The sequence below is a fragment of the Merops nubicus genome, unplaced genomic scaffold (assembly GCF_000691845.1).
Source record: "Merops nubicus isolate BGI_N331 unplaced genomic scaffold, ASM69184v1 scaffold10153, whole genome shotgun sequence".
Classification (NCBI taxonomy): domain Eukaryota; kingdom Metazoa; phylum Chordata; class Aves; order Coraciiformes; family Meropidae; genus Merops; species Merops nubicus.
Window position 1 is genome coordinate 9,864 of NW_008600952.1, and position 17,665 is coordinate 27,528.

General features: G+C 39.0%; 1 protein-coding gene across 1 annotated transcript; it reads right to left on the bottom strand.

Annotated features, from left to right (window-relative positions):
• Positions 1–2,328: 2,328 nt before the first annotated feature.
• ZFPM2 (zinc finger protein, FOG family member 2) lies at positions 2,329–12,986 on the bottom strand (the record flags this gene model as incomplete). Its single annotated transcript, XM_008937833.1, has 3 exons — positions 2,329–5,809; positions 9,006–9,230; positions 12,764–12,986. Coding segments are annotated over 3 exons (2,937 nt in total), but the record flags the coding sequence as incomplete, so codon positions are not given.
• Positions 12,987–17,665: the final 4,679 nt, after the last annotated feature.

Here is a 17,665-nt window from a genome sequence, read left to right on the forward strand (position 1 = left end):
CAAAGACTCACGAAGGATGGACTCTCTTTGCAATAAGTGATTTGATAAATAATTAATAAACATACGAAACCCTAAAAACAGAACTAGGGAAGAGTCTATGTCCAAGAGGAGTTTTTACCAATAAAAAATCCTTGTTCTATTATCACCTTGAACAAATGCATATATAAAATATGAAGAGAAAACAAATAATAACTTAGTGTATTCCTGTAAAAAAAAAAAACTTACAACTTAAACATAGATGTGCTAAAAGTCCCCAGCTGGGATAATGCCAGTATTGACCAAACTGGTTTAAGAGACCAGAGAGAGATTTCTGGATACCAAAGTGTTTATGTTCTTACTTCAAAAGAGTAAGTTAAAATACGGGTGCAATAAAGAAAGTGGAAAAAAAAAAAGGAAATAGTGTGTAAAATTATGGGGAAGGGTAGTTCCTGATCCCAGCTATGTAAGCAGCTATCTTTATTAAATACTATCTTTATTAAATGCTTTCTGTTTTTAAAACATGTCTAAGATATCAAATGTCAGTAATCTGTATTTGCTACCCACCTAGCTGATGTAAAGTTCTGTTTTCAGGGTGATGGTATGACTCTGGGGTTTAGCACGTGTTGGAGTTGCCAGGTGCTCCAGCAAAGCGAGCAAAATGTGTAAAATGTGTTTAAAATTGAGTAACTCTGTACCCACAGATGAACAGGTTGTGCTTGTTTTGAACTTTTAAAAATAGGATGGGTCAACCAAACAGGTGATTTTTAAAGTAAAAAACGCTACTAAGTATATCGTATTGTGTGAAAGCAATTGGACTAGCCAGTAGGAAGAATATAATGCTACATGGCAGGCTTTAATTTACCTCTGGAATATATCAGGCACCCTCAGCATTTCCAGATCAGAAATGTTTTGTGATAAGGCTTCTTGCTTTCGGCACCACTTTTCAGCTAGGTATTCCCTTTAACCCTGATATTCTCCTTTATTTTCTCACGGTCTAAACACACCCCTAGAGCTCAGCAAATGGAAATTACACTACCTGTGACTTTCTGACCAACTTCATGTAGAAGCTTTTGTCTATGCATATAAATCTTTCAGAATTAGTTTATTTCAATCCAGATGTAATCACTTAAGTTCTTTGAACCAATTTTGTACAATAGATAATCTTCAAATAATGATTGCCACCAGAAATGTTAAAATGTATCATCTGTCTCAAATATTGTGGTGTTTTAGATATATTGGTGTGGTATTTTATAATAAATGTTTAATTGATAATCATGAATGATTTGTCTGTTGTATTTTCCCTGTGTCTGCAACACTTTTTCTCCCTCACAAGTCTTACTACCTAAAGCATTTGCTACACGACCAATTTTGGCCCTACTGAAATTAATGTGTGCACCTATTACCTTGGTTGAGAGTGAGAATTAGCACAATTTTAAGCACTCTGTATTATGTTCTGTCTTTAAAGCCCAGCTAACCACTAGAGTTGTTAGTTTCTGAAGTGCTTACTATTTTCGCTACTGGATCACATGTACCTACATTTAAAAATAATAATAATAAAAAAAAAACCAAACCCCACAACAAATTCAGTTCCAAAGTACACAGGGATGGGGTTACTGAAGTTGGTGGCACTGCATACTCTTACGCTAGACTCCAGCTGGCTGCTTAGCTGAAATACCAACCTTTTAACAATTGCTTCTTTGGCTGATACAGGAACTGAATTAAATACAAATATTCATGTCACTATTCAGGTCACGAGTTTGCTTTCAAATTCGTAGGATGAAAAACACATTGATAGGTGATTTTAATAACACCAATATTTTTATGAAAACAGCATACAGGAGACTGAACAATTGCAAGTGAAGGTTATTAATTGTGCATTAGTTAAGATTTTAATATAACAAATTATTGAATAGTATTTCTGTATTGACTTAGTGGAGCAAACTGCTGTTCTATTTAAATGAATGCTATTGTTTTTCATGTAAGACCACTGAACACATGGAGCATCATACCAGAAGTGTTCTGAAGCAGTGCTTTTGCTGTAGGGATGTACTGGCAAGGAAGTGTCTTATCCTTATCTCCACTAATGAGGAGAGCCTTCCTAGTTTCAGACCTTAACATTTTAAGTTTTAGTTCACTAGTTTGTCTTGAACTTAGTTGCACTAGTGACCTGTCAGCAAGGGCTCCCTTGAAGTGGGGACATCCTTTGTATACATTTTCTCTTTGAATACTTTGCTTCCATTAAGGAAGTGGCAATGTTACCCTGTTCCTAAGAGTGTCTTTACAGTTCATGAGCTCTAATTCCTCCTTGAAAAACAAAATAAAACAAATGTAAAGAAATTACTGCCAAACTTCTCCAATTATCTGGAATTTTATTCCATCCATATACATGCATAGTAACAACATTTGTTGAGAAATTATTTCTATCAGAAGTAGAACATTATCTTTGTGATCACCAGTTGCAGTATTGCTACTCTTATATTTAAATATATCTTATATATGAATTAGATTCATAATTGCAGCATTGAGTTTAGGGTTTTGTTTTAGACTGTGCCTTTCAAAAGATAAAACTGATTGATATGACCTCATTACTTACAATACTGCTTCCAGTAATTTTGTTCATTCTTTATAAAGTATTGCATTTAACAGCAAAGGTTTAAAAATTGAGACAAGAGATGCATCAGCAAAAGAAAATACAAGTACTATACAAGAAAAAAATTGCCATCTTCATTTAACGTACGTTTCAGATTAAGAAAGTGGACAGAAACATACTGCTACATACAAATGCAAAGCCTAATGACTAAGGTACTGTATCTGCTAAAATATAAAGTGCAAACTGAGCCCAATTGTTCAAAAAATTGAAATTTTAAGGCGAACTTTACAGCATAGTTGAAACTTCCTTGCAAGTTATATTTTAGCATACACTTGTACCTGTAACAGCATATAAGGAAAAAAAATCAGGATACACAAGTGCTTTTGAAGCTATTTCTAAAATGCTTTTCTGTATTGTTTGCGACTATTTTCTTTAAAATCTACTATACAGTGCAAACCATATGTGCTACACAATAACTATACAATAACATTACAAATGACTTTAATATAAAGTTTTTAAATAAAAAATAAAACATAACTACAGCTATGAATACTGCTGGTAAAATAAATTAATATTTTTGAAAATGGCACCAATAATACACTTTACTAATGGACTGTAATGAAATTACACCTTTAAGTCTTCAACTCAGCAATAGTGAAATCTCCTGATTGTCCAGATGTAATTCAAACAGCTTTCCTCAGACTGTATGGAACAATATGCTAAACACAGGTACCAAAGGTGAGCGACTGTTTCATTTGACGTGTTCTGCTGCGTGTGACGAGCAATAAAACTTCTTATGCGTTATAAAGTTTGAAAGGTTGTTGAACTGGATGTCACACAGTCGGCAGTACTTCCCACTGGTTGGGGCCTGGGTAGAACCATTCACGCCTTTAGCTATACTAGACAACTGTTCCTCTGCCGTAGGAATTGCCGGAGAGACATTTTCATTCGCAGTTAAAGGATTCTCAGAGATCCAAGATGGAGACTTGTGCCCATCTTCATGCAGAGGATTCTGAGAAATGTTCTCTTGCTGTGGGTTTGCAGCAGGTCTTTCCTCTTGTTTCAGTCCCCCGTTAACTATCACCATGCCTCGGTTTTTTGGCAATAGTGGAAGAGACTCTTTCTTCTGTATAGCACACCCATTTGGAGGTGCCTGGCCTTTAGGAGATTCGCTTTCTGTATTTGTGCTTTGATCTAAATCAGTATTATGAATGACGAGAGAACCAGAAATGTAATCACTTGGCTTTATTCCATAATATGGAGAAAGCTGATCTGCTCCTTTAGCTTTCTTTATTGCTCCAGGGTAAAGGCATTGTGGAAGAAACAAATGTTTGTTCTCTTCTTTCGTAGCAATAAGCTGGGCCGCTTCGCTAAAGACTTTTAGTCCTTGAAGTGTTGCTAAGTGTGTGGAAAATAAGTTTCCATTAGGAGAGGACTGTTTCGAGTTTCCATTTTTCTCACATTTGATTATGCTTCTTTCGTAACTGACATCTGGGCTGTTTCGTTCACTCTCTGGGTTTTGAAACACCTTACTGTCAAGTTGTCCCAGGTCGTTACGCTGATGGGCAGTGACGGGGCAAAAATTCTGCTTGTGAGCCAGGTAGTTCTCTACCTTGTTAAAACTGATCTTGCATACTGTGCATTCATGGTAGTCCAGCAGCCTTTTGGGAGAAGCGGATGTCCTCTCTGACGGAGGTAAGCATTTTTTACTGAGATCTATTGGCACATCCATTTCCAAGCAAGACACAGTGGAGTGGGGAGTATCACACTTTGAAACTGGAACGCACTTGTTAATAGACAGTGATGTTTCCAGATGCTTTGAGACTATTCCTGGGAAGATATCACACCGTGGATGGTAACATTCTGCGAGGCCCTCCGCTGACTCTTGAGTAGATGTGCAAGGATTGCCCAGATTAGCCACTTCTAGAAATCGCTGTTGAACTAGTGGCCTTTGCTCTTGCTCTGGCAGGCACATCTCATACATCTTCCTCCGCTTCCGAGTACGCATTGTTCTCTGCATGGCAGGCACTTTGTTGGAAGCGGACCTCTTCAGTGGGGGATCATGGCGGGTGGCACAGTAGTACTGCTTGTGGACCATGTACGTCTCATGTCTGCTGAAAGTAATATTGCAAGCTTCACACGTGGTCTTGTTAGGATCACTCTCTCCTTCTCCTAAAGGAGCACTGGGATTCTTCACATCAGAAGTTTTCCCATTCATCTTCTCATCGCCGTTGCTTGCAGCTGATAATTTCTTAGATTGTGCTGTAAAGTCTTTTTCATGACTTTTATTGTTCGGCCCGATCAAATCTAAAACACTGGAGGAGTTTAGGCAAGACGCTTGCAGAATCTGATTTTCTGGATCTGACGTGTGAGGAGCTGCATTCAGGATGTTTATAGAGCTTTGACCATTACTAGGACTTGCAGCTTCTGGCATTTTTTCTGGAACACTGGAAAAATCTGGTGACTTTGCCATCTGCTGCCATCGGCTGCTGCAGTAATGCTTTTTGTGTACCAAGTAGTTGTCCAAATTATTGAATGTTATGTTACACTCAAAACATGTAGCCCCTTTGGGCATCAAAGGACTGTAAATTACAGGCGGATAGTTGCTACTTCCATGTCTCAGTCTTCGATGGACCAGTTCGGACATTTTGGCTAGTATCTCTGAAGCCTGAGGAACCACAGTGATGTCTTGGGGAAAAGCAAACTGGGAAAGAAAAGGTCCCATTGGGAAAGAAGGACCAATATTAGGCTGAACCGGCGATGAAGCAAGTCTTGGACTGGACGGTTCAGATTTTATTTTAGTGTATGAAAAACTCTGCTTATTTGTTGCAGGTTGGGTTTCTGGCCTCTGGTTTGGAAGGAAAAGTGGAGCCTTTTTTTCACATTTATCAAGCTCTGTATCAGAACTTGCATCTTTAGTCTGCATGGTTTTTTGGCTCTGGGGAACATCATTTCTGCCCAACAGGTCCGTTGCTGGCTGCAAACCTTCTTCGTTTCCACTCGGAGAGTGTTCAATGTCACTTTCCCTCTGAATTTTGTTGCCAGAGACATGTAACTCTTGATGCTGCAGTAGCTCCCTCTGAGTTTGGAAGCCAAAATGGCAGTGATTGCATCTAAAGGCAGCTTGAGTAAGATGTGAGAACAAGTGCTGATGAAAGTTAATCACTGAGTCTGCAGTGTAAGTACAAACTGTGCATTTCAGACTAGCACCGGGTGGGAGAAATTCTTCCATTTTCACACCTATAGAAAAAAAAACAACAACAAACCAATTAAAATATAATATAAAGTGAGTGATTTTGACCTTCATGTATTATATTGGCAGATCAGTTGCACAGAAGATAGAAACATGGCGAGAACAACTAATGGTCTTCTGATGGGATGGCATTAGTCACCCTGAAAATACTTGAACTGGTTCAGAATTCCTTTCCTCAGACTGCTAGAGGATATTCCCAGACCTCTCCTCTGCTTTGGAGAGCCTTGGTATCTGCAAGCATTCAGCAGAGATGAAGGGAAAGAAAGAATAAGGGAAAGGATAAAAATAGACTGGACTTATTCTAAATTAAAAGGTCTTAGAAATTACAATTTTAACTAAAGGAGACATAATGTTCCCCATACACAATCACTGGAAATTTTGAACGCTGAGAAAGCACATCAAGGTCAAGAGGCTCAAGGTTATGATGTTGCTTGAGGTACAGCCACAGACAGACCTGAAGTAGCATGTTGAGCATTACTGATGTTCAGCTCTTTGCCTACATGAGTTTCCTGTAGTGTGGGAACAGGATACAGATCTGTCCTCATCAGAAAGGACTGATGAGTTGCAGTCATTGTGAAAGGAGGAAGAGGAGTAAGACATGGCTTCACCAACATTTTATCTTCTGCATATAACGGCTGTAGGCAACTACTGCTGTAACACAACAACTTTTCCTTATGAGTTCACTGCAGTTTTCCCTACCAAGAACAGCATGTGCAAAGCCATCTTACAGTCACTGCTGAAGCAAAAAAAAAGATGTTTCACAATATTTTGAAAGTGAAAATGCTTTAAAAAGAGGTAAGATCAAATTTCTCTACTGCAACAACACAGATTCTGATTATGTGTTAGACAATAAAAACAGAAAAAATATTGGTAGGGACGACATTCAGAATGGCTATTTTTTTCTGTCTATACCCCACTTTCCCCCATGCCTTGGTCAGGTAAACTAGGTTTGAGTTAGTTGAACAATATAAAGCAGTAAGAATACTGAGGCTCAATCTGTGGAAGGTCATTCTGTTGTACCTGGAGGTCTTCACTTCTCCCCTAGCATCAGTGACTCCCACAGATGTGGGCAACATTTGAACCTGAACTACTCTTGGCCTCAAGAGGCCAGAGGGGAGCCAAGGAGATACACAGTACTTCAAGCAGAACTTGTTCCCTGTTAGGCACTTTTTCACCAGGAGGCCATATGAAGCTTTAGCTCCTACACTGCCATGAGGTGGTGCTTCATATGCTCCCACATCATGTAATGCAGTTACAGTGAAGTGCCTCGATGGACTCTGCGTATCAGCTGGAGTTCCACACTCCAGTGGTGTGGGACTTACAGTACCCAGTAGGAACTGTACAGAAGCTGACACAAAGACAGCACTAGCTTATAGGGCATTTGGAAAAGGTATGTTTCATTCCTACTGCAGCAGCTGTGATAACTTGTTGTTTTCTGTATAGAAAAGCAGAACAACGGGATCTGAAGGAGAGCAAGAATGATTGGACTGGTTTATGACTACAAAGAAGGGCAAGGCCTAACTTTTAACCTCTGATCTAAGAAATACCTAATGATGCTTACTGGAAGTTCAGCATGATCTCAGACCTATGTCTATCAAGGAACACAGATGCTTATCTCTAGATTGCAAGAAGAAATGGTCACTCACAGCTCAAGGCTGTAAACTCTTTTGACCCCCAAGCCAATGGTATGTCACTAAATGCAAAGAGCTGAAGCAAGCCTTTTACACAACGTCTAAGATTTTAGATTCTTCCTCTGCTTGGGGAGAAATGCATTTGTTACCTTCCAGGAATACCTGGTTTTAATAACTATGCTGTAAGACATGCTGGGCTGCATTCACCTGCTCTTGTTGAAGCTGTTGCTGCTACTGCCTCTGGTTCAGTGAACAGAGGCAGTAATATTTACTAGGCAAGAGACAGAAAATGGCAATAGCTTGATAGTCAAAGTTAAGATCTGGAAGCACAAAAATATCTGACCTCTAAGTGAATTGCTAAGTGCTGTCTGTGTTGTCTGCATAAGGAAGATTCTCACTCAGCATTCTACTCCTGTTAGGGGAGGTACCAAACTCCACCAAGGCAGTAAGAAGCTTTCTAGATTTGTAATGGCTGCACAAGTATCAAAGGAACATTTTCCACTGCGTAGACTACCACTCCCCCAGGAGTTTTTGCACTGAAGCCGAATAAGGCCTTTTTCGGGAATAAAGCAAACATCAGTGTCCTTTAGACTCCATCCATATAGCAGGAGTATCAGGAACCCCCTTTTGGGCCCTTGTGTCTTTCCAGACACAGCTCTGTACCCTAGACAGCCAAAAAACACCCATAATCTGCCACTGCAGTCTTCTTAGTAGTTCTTCTTAGGTAGGTTTCCTCTGCTACTGAAAACTCCAATGCAGAATGTTCTGCATTAACTTATGTTTCCAGCCCTAAGTCAAAATGAACTCAAACAGTACACTCAAAGGGCCTTCAGGGAGGGAGATAAGATTTCTGCCGAGTTCCAGATTTTTAATCTTGGGAATTTTGCAATCCTACTTTCTGTGTATCTAATATTATAATTTTAACAATGTGGACAAGGAAAATACTCTCCCCATTTTATATTTATAAGGAGGGAACAGAATATTTTTATGAAACAAGTTTTTATTAAACAAGTTTCCTGGGAAAAGCACACAGAGTTCTGGAACCTGGTCCTTAACGCCTCCTGCCTAAGAAGCCTACTCTAGGACCATGAGACCTTATTTCAGAAGGACATGCTCTTTGGTGGTATGTATTTCTCCACTGAGCATCAAAACAGGGTAGGTAGAGATTGTAGTCTAGCAGACTCACGTCTGGTGGACGGAATCCGGAAGTAATTGATTGAATCTCTCAGAGACCAAGCAGCAGTAGTCAAACTGTGTCTGGATTTCTGAGCAGACCTTCACCAGGAAAGAAATGCTGCTTGTATGCATGTATACACAATTAAGAGAGAGACAGCATTCAAATGAGGACTATCAGATAACAGAAATTACACTGGTCACCTGGGAGAGGTACTTGGTGTAGAATACGGGTCAGAAACTGCTGACATTTTGATAGTATCTACACCAAATGTTTGCATATATTTGGAGAGACATAGATCCGCTGAATGTCTGTAGTGAATGATTCTTCAAATAACCTAAATCTATAAGGTGATACAGAAAAATACAAGGTACTTACCACTGTGAGAATTTAGGTGCATTTCCAGAGCTCTTGCATTAGAAAAACTTTTGGTACACTGTGGGAAGGGGCAGACACTGGATATCTGCTGAGCACTATCTTCATTCTCCTCGGAGAGCTGAGGCCCCTCTCTCTGCCTCCCACTGCAGTAATACATGAGATGGGCCTGCAGGTTCCGCTCGCTTCGATACCAAATGCCACAGGATTTGCAAGGGAATATGTCCTCTGTAAACAAATAGAGCCAAGTGCAGGTTAGCCACAGTGCACTCAGTGCCAACCAATTAACACAGCTGGATTAATTCCCCTCACATCCCCATTAAATGTATGCTTATTGAATAAAGTACTGAAAACAGAGCCCCAGGTATATTAAAATATCACTTGCAGGTGGGAGATAACATGGGAGACAGTTGTTTCTTTCAAGAGAAGATTTTAAAAAGAGTTACTAAAAAAAAAAAACACAGAAATTTTCAGCATGTATATTTAAAAAATGAAATTAAACTGTTTGCTGTGAATATTTAGCACAAATTCAGGAGCTACACTGTATTTCCAATACACTTCTACGCAACACGTGACATCTTTCAACTGTGCTTTTTTTTTTGTGTGTGCACAGAAGTCTTTCCAGCTTAGGGCCTTAGAATCTTTGAGTGTTAATTGCAGATCATTCTGAAGAATGTGCATTTTCAGCATGCTTATACATGCTGAAAATTGTATATTTTATATACAGTTATTACTGTAAAATCCTGTTACTCTGGTATCCAGGAGGCTTGACTAGAGTACATTTCCTTAAGATCCTACAGTGTTGACTACAAGATACTAGGCAGCATGTTTATTTCCTGGGTTCCTGTTGTTATTAAATATTAGAAGTTAAAATTTCTAATGTAACATCTCGTTTACATTAAGTGATGAGAATGGTCCCTTCCGCACATTTGCCTTAAGTCAGTTAACACCTGCCCCATTCCCACATACAGTTCAGAAGTTATCATGGCCCTAGGATCATTCCCTGCAACCGTTTTGGACAATTCTCACCTGGTTTTGAGACTAAGAGAAGATCAAATTATGAGTGCAGCCAGGTTGTGCCAGTGACCTCAGGATCAAAGAATGGGCAATTGCACTCAACATCAAAACACACCTTGGTCAGCATCAAAACTCCTGCTGATTTCAGAATGTACAATGCTGCTAGTGACTGTAATTAATTTAGTCTTGAAGAATGGTTGGCTGCTTCAGAAACATGGCATGCGTAGCTGATGTTGTAATTCATTATCATTCATGACAATTTATGTTTAAATTCAAATATGGATGTGTACAGACAACTCTCTGTTCCAACTCCTTTGAGTGAACAAAGTTGAAGACTCCCGCCCACTGAAATGGATGAGTCTTTTATTTGTTAAATATCTAAAAACGGTGACAAAATTTACATTGCTAACTTTGCTTCTCTGACCACATTTCGAGTGCTTGTCTGTTTTTTTCTGCACAGGAATTTGAATAAAACATTTTCCCCACTACCAGTTTCTATTTTTCCCTTTGCCACTGAATAATTGTGCATGAATTTAAGACACAAACACTTAAAGGAACAGTTAGTATTCCTCTATATACCATGATTAAAACATTACTGATACAGCTTGCAACATGTGAAATGTCCAACTCATGTGAAAGCTGACATTCTACCATTTGGTTTGGGCTTCCAGTGGTTTAAAAGATTGAACTGTTGGGGTTTCCACAGAGAACAAATTCCAAAAGTAGTAATAGGAAATTCTGATATGGGCAACATGTCCTGTTTGAATTAATTTGACTGCACAGAATTGAACTTTCTGATTATCTTAACAAATCTGACTTCCAGCCAACTTGATTTCCTATGGGCTAGATGACCTAGACAGTCTGTAGCTCCAGTTATGCATGCTGAATATGTGACACCTATTACATGCTATATAAATGAAAAGCATTTGAGAAATTTTGAAGAGTGAGAGAATGGAATTCCAGTGAGAACAACGTACAGGGATGGGATCTGAAATGATTACTGTCCTAAAGTGATGCAAAATAGATAATAAAAGGGTACCTGAAAATGTTTTATTTCTTTAAAAGCAAAATATTTCAATTTATCTCAATGGATAGTTCCCAAATATTTCAATGGATCAATTCAGGAAATGGAACATTCAAGTTCAAGATGAATGAGACAAATGTGATACTCTAAATTTGATTTTTCAAATAGAAAATGTTAGGAACTGTTAAAAAAAACCAAAACCCAAACAACAAACAAACAAACAAACCCCCAAACCTCATAAAATTTCATTTTTCTAGAAACTGATTTTTTTTTTTTCCATAGACCTAACCAAAGAATGGTTACAAGATGTCTCACTGCAAATCTAAGGATGTATTCAGCATATTACCGAACCCATGTCTAGCTTGAGACTTTACTGAAGAAACTGAATTTCACCAAACCAATGACATCTAGAAATAGCCCTATCTGGTGGGAGGCAGAACCAGGGTGGAAAGTTCACTTGCTACTTCAGCAGCCTCCTGGACTTAAGAGTATATGGGTTACTCTGAGTGTCCACTAAGCCTATGTAGCAAGAGCTGATGCACTGTAAACAGACTTCTCTTAGCAGGGGAAGTAGCAATGATCAGTCAGGCTTTCCAGGGCACTGCAAAAGGCAGCAAAGGTATATCCAGAAAACTGATGCTGTAGAAATCTGACTGCTTTGCCAAAGGCCAGAGTTTGCCTCCTGCAGTTTCCACAAAAACACATCCTGAGCTCAAACAAGCTTTGTCCTTTAGGCTAGGTAACTCCCTCCCTGGTTGCTCCCTTGCAGCTGTTGGCTGCAAACACTGGTCTGCCCTAACTGTGGTAACCTGGTGGTCCATTTTAGGGGCTTCTGCCACTTTCTTTTGGACAGGTCCTGTACAGTGCTAATTGCTGGTTTTGTGAATAGGCACATCAGCTCAACAGCAGCCCCATGCACGTAGGTAAAGGGCTTGAGATTGCTGCCAACTCGCTCTCTGGAAGAGAGAACTTGGATGACCTAGACATTTTAAGGTTTAACTTTCAGAACAGGCTAACAATAAATGTGTGACTATCAAGACTGAGTACCCAGAAAATAAGTTAAGAAAAGTTCAGGCTGAATTGTCGCACTTCAGGAACTGATTTATAATGTATTCATGTCCCTCTTCTCTAAGGACAGCACTTAATTACATGCTGTATTTTGTCCATGACAGGGTCTACTGATGTCCAGAGGACATAAAAACATTCTTGGGTAGCCACACTGAGCGGTGATGTTACAATAAATCAGGGCTGCTATAAGGCACGATCTCCACCGCATTTTGAAAGAGCCACTGAGGAGGTGTGTTCCTTCCTTCCACTGAGTATCATGAATTATTGCCAGAAGCTGCAGCTATAAGCACCAGCTTACGTGAGCAGCAGAGGCTCGACTTTGTGAGCTAACAGGCCTATCTTATCTGCTGCTTTAACAGTTTCTGATCCTCTTGCCTCTGGGAGCAGATCACAGAACCTCCACACGAGGGCAGGTTGGATACTCTGGGTGAGGCTCTTGCAGACCCCAGGTGCCAAACTGCTCTTCTCCCTCCTTTTATGTCTGCCAGTTCATCTGAGATGGTGGGGGAACAAAAGCAGGCTTTGAGCTGTGGGCTTTAAGTCGTGTGGTTTCTGTGGTCTTGAATTCCCTATCGCTGTATTAGCTCTTCATATGTGCCTGAAAGTACTGCCGTTTCTTAAAAAAAGCCAGAGAAAAGTATTTATCACTTACTGTTCACAATAGCCGTAGGCAAAATAGATGCCATTGCAGCTTGTTGAGGGAGCAATTGTATTGAGTCCAGCAGGCGTGCAGGATACATCCCTTCTGTGAGAGTCATCTGACTAGCAGCTTGCAGCCTTGAGTCAAAATCTACAACAAAGGCAATCAGCTCTTCACCCTCTGAGATGGCCTTGGTCGTGGTACACCAAAGCTGCCCTCCTACAGGAAACATAAAAGCAGAAAGATTTAATTGACGATATCAGATTCCAGAACTTAAAACATCAGTGCCGTATCTTCACACTTTTTTTTTAAAGTTTTGATGGCTTGTTAAAGGTAAAGAGACAAATAATTTTTACTTTTACTGTCTTCCTTCTGTCAACGGAGCAATTGTTGACATATAATAAAAATTAGGGGAACTTCTCCTAACTATTGCAGCATGAATATACATTTTAATGTTTCATTTTGTCCCCTAAAAGGCCACATTACAAAAATCAATATAGAGGTGAAGATATTTTATATAGCACTTTTCTCATCATTACTTTTCACCAATTTTTTTTTGTAACTCCAAGTTTCTTTTATTTTGAATAACAAATCACAGCATAATAAAACCAAACAGCTGCAAGAAAGAAATCAGATTTCCTCTTAAGTGCGTTCTTACCCTCCCTTATGTTTTCCACCCTCTTTCTCAAAAAAATCTTCCCTTATGTAATATTCTTTGTAACATGACTGCATTATCTCTGCTTACACTGACTGAACTTCCTGAAAAGAAAATATGCCAAAGATCTGTTTCATAAAGGCTTATTCAAATAAAGGTTTGTTTAAAAGGGGGAGAGGTGGAAGAACTTTCATCAAACAGTAAGATACTCTATAGCTCTGTGCTGCAAATGTCACGTGTAGTGCATTAAAAAGAAAATTAACTATGCGAGTACATCTACTAATGTATTTGAATGCGATAGTGAATGCTCATTTATTTAACATGTTTAGACAGGCAAAGCACTTATATTGTGTTATCTACACTCTCAGGCCTAGATACATATCCAATACAGTTATGCCTGAAATAATGTTGCATACTTTATATGTTATAAAGCTTTTTTTTTTTTCCCTCAGGTTTTGTATATATAGAAAAAGCTATATGTTGTATTCATTAGGCAAGCAAAAACTGTACTCGTTTTGATAAGTAATATTGCTGTGTTTATCTTTCGGCATAACTGCCTTTTCAACTGCACTTCATTTTTTTCCCCTCAAAGAGATTATAGTTTTAAAACAACTTGTTGCAAAAATCTGGTAGAGGAGATAACAACAGTGTATGATATGCCACAGCTAAATGGAAGAATTAGGACATTGTTTTAGAGAAATCTTGGACAATTAATTAAACCAGTCTATTAGCTTTCAAAGATGAGCAAACAAAACAGCATCAGTGACAATGTGTTTCAGTGGAAAAATAAAGCTAAGCTTCCAGACCTCAAAGTGGTGTAAAAGTTTCAAAGCAGAAAAGTGTCTTTGTATTCACCCTTTGGTAATACAGAGTTGGAGGTGGCTCCAAAGTCTACAAACAATTCACTGTCACAGGACCAAAACATACTGAGGTTTACTACCCTCCAAAACTACAGCATTAAATGGTACAAATCTGAGTAATTTCCTCTAGAGAATAAGATGATGAAATGTGAGGATAGTGCCATCAGTGTCTGCACAAATGCAGAATCCTAAATGCCCAAGCAGGAATCCAAACATTTGAAGAGCACAGTCCAACTTACTGCCCGGTACAAGGCAGGAGTAAATATACAGAAGCCTTTGGAGTTAAACTGGTCTAAAACCTTTTCAAGAGAGAAACAGGCTAAATTCCTAATGTGTACTTAATTCTCTCATAGATAAAAATACGTGACACATGTGCTGCAGTCTGAGAACCTAAAACCGGGTACTCTCACTGCCAACAGCACACAGCTCATTTTCTGGGAGCAACAGGGCTTCCGTCATTAATGTGCATTTGATTTGTATACAGAAGGTGCAATAATCAACCAACACATTTTAATACAGCATAAGAGCTCTTCCTTGGCTGCACTATTCAATGGATTTCTTAATAAAATAAAAATGAGTCACTGCAGAAGAACCAACTGAGACTTTCTCTATCCCAGCAAACATCTTGACATGCTGTACCCTTGGGGGAAACGAAAAGGAAAGTGTAGTTGATTACTGGGTCTCCAGCTGCAATCAGTCTGGATCAGCTAGAAGGCTGACTCAGTCTCCTGGTGTTAGAGCTCCTCAGGCTGTTGACTCACATCCAGCAGCAGATGAAACTCGGACAGATGAAGTGAGCAGTGATCTGAGCTGCCTGGTCCACCCAGCTCCTGGAAGCTGTCACACCTAGGGCAGGCACAGCCGAGTGGGATGTGTGATGCCTTTGGAAGCACAACAATCTCTAGCTTGGCTTATTAAAGGAAACCAGAACTACAGAAGTTCAATCCACTCATGCATTTGAATATAAACTTTCAGCCCAGCAGAATTCAGATCCATGAATTACACGGTTGTTTTCTCTCACCCCACTTTATAGGAAATGAGACATTTAATTGATCATGACATATATGACCATGTTTACATCAATACATGATACTGTGTTAAGTTAAATCCTCAGATGAACTCCCAAATGTTGCATTCTTCCAGCTACTGGAACTGCAGTATACTATGTCTGCAGCAATAGCACCCACAGGGACACGACACAGTACGGTCCCCTCTTGTCCCCTTCCATCCTTGCTTGCACAGGGTGAGGCAATAGCTGCTGTTTTGAACTTTATTCCCCTTAATGCAGTTGATGTAAATATGATGGCCTTCATACACAGCAGGAAAACAGTAGGAATAGAAGTCTTCTTGAGCTTTCTACCACACAGCCTGGGAAATGGTGTGAAGAGAACCTGGCAGAGGCTTCCAAATTTAATAGGAAGTTTCAATCATGACTATCATATGAATTATTATGCTGTCTAGACACCTTTGTCACGGATCAGGGCTTCCTTATAGGTGGCGGCTACAAATCAGGGAAAAAAGTTCTTGGTTCCCACAAACATTTCTACAAGCTAAGACACAAGTGACATAAAAATTGTAGTTTCTCAGGAGCACAACATTTTTTTCATAGAGCAAAGGGTGGTGTTAACGACAGATTTTCAAAAGAATAATATGGAAATCTTTGCCAAGTACCAGTGGCAATAGACAAGGAGATAGGAAGATGTTTGCTTCCAATAGTTGTAAAGACATGAAGAGCCCGTAACGAAAAGTAAAGGCCTATTATACGTACGAGATGAAGTTCCGACTAAGCTGTCTAACCAAGAATTCCTTTTGTCAGAAAAAGAAAATGGCACTAAAATGGTTCCACCAAAGATTTACTAAGCCAATTTCTCAAACTTAAGACAGTCATCAGAAGAGAAATGAAGAACCTGCAGATAAGCTCTTAGAGAGATGAGTGACAGTGCCTCAGAAATGAAGTCATGGTCATACACTTTGGTTAGAAAGCAAGACAATGGCAGACTGGTGACTTTGGCTCTCTTCTCACTTGTTATGTGTAGACTGGCCATCCATTTACACTGAAAAGGGTCTTACTGGTTTTACATGATGGGTAAGAAAAGTCTTACAATTGTTCCAGTGCATAATGGAAGGTTTTGAAATACCAGAAGGCTTTGTGATACTGGAAGGCTGTTTTCTCTACAAGTCAAGTTCTGACTCTGTGAAATTGCAAATGAGCTTCTTGAGCCTGCAAGATATTTATGGTTAAACCAAAGAAATTTACGCGATATATAATACATACATGTCAAGCAGCAGAGGAGAATAAAAATGTCTGTAAACATTACATATTTATTTGAACTCTTTTTCTAGTTCACATTGCCAGGAATTAGAAATGCTCATTTAATCGCAGAAAGTTGGGAAAGCTAAAGAATATCTTGTTGTGCCAACTACAGCACAAAATCACATTCCAATTGCATTGGCATGAGTTCTTTATCAAACGACATCAGGCACCAAAGCCGTTATCTGATACCTTCAATGTTTTCACCAAATGGAAAGGTTATTTCAGGACTCTTTTCTTTGTCTGCATCTTTCACTGCAAACATTTTTGCTGCTTGAAAAAAAAAAAACCACCACCTTAAAAAACCACAACAAAACAGCTTCTATGCAAAGGAAAAAGTAAGGTCCTGATGCCCCTGAAAAACTGTGGACTTACTGTTCTTTGTAATGTTTATGATCAAGATTCTTGTGCAAACAGATCTGGTTCCTAACAGGAAGCTTATAAATCATAGTCATAATTGCTGTCAAAACTGCAGTGGAGTGTACTGCAAGTTTCGATAATAAAGAATAGAGTCACAGTTCAAACTTGATTACATTTTGGAAATTCATGCTGCTCTTACAAGAATCAGTGGTCTTAAATATCTTCTTCTCCTGCCAAATTTTTCACTTGCACTTTTTATTATTTATGAAATCAGTGTCTGCACAATGTCATGCAGACCTCTCCTGATAAACTCTAATTAAGATTAAGACAAGCCTTTTGGAAAGGATCCCATCATTAGCAAACATGATAAACACAAAAATACTCCCTACTTGTCAACCAGGAGCAATTCAGTAACCTAACAGTATTATCTGTTGCTAGGCTACAGAACTGACAAAGCTTCAATTATATTGTATGGCCATACCTATAGAATACTGTATGAGCAAAATGTATCTAATATAAAAGCATTTAACTTCATCCGTGCTATCTGTAATTCATGGCTTCTTTCAATGGCAAAAATCAGGTTAATAATTACATAGCATGCTGGAAAAAATCTTAGCGATGTGTCATGTATGCACATTTTTTTTTCTAATTTATCTCTATGACTGATAGATATTTGCTTTGTAAAAATAGTAAAATGCAAGCAATGGGATGCTGTAAACCACAAATGC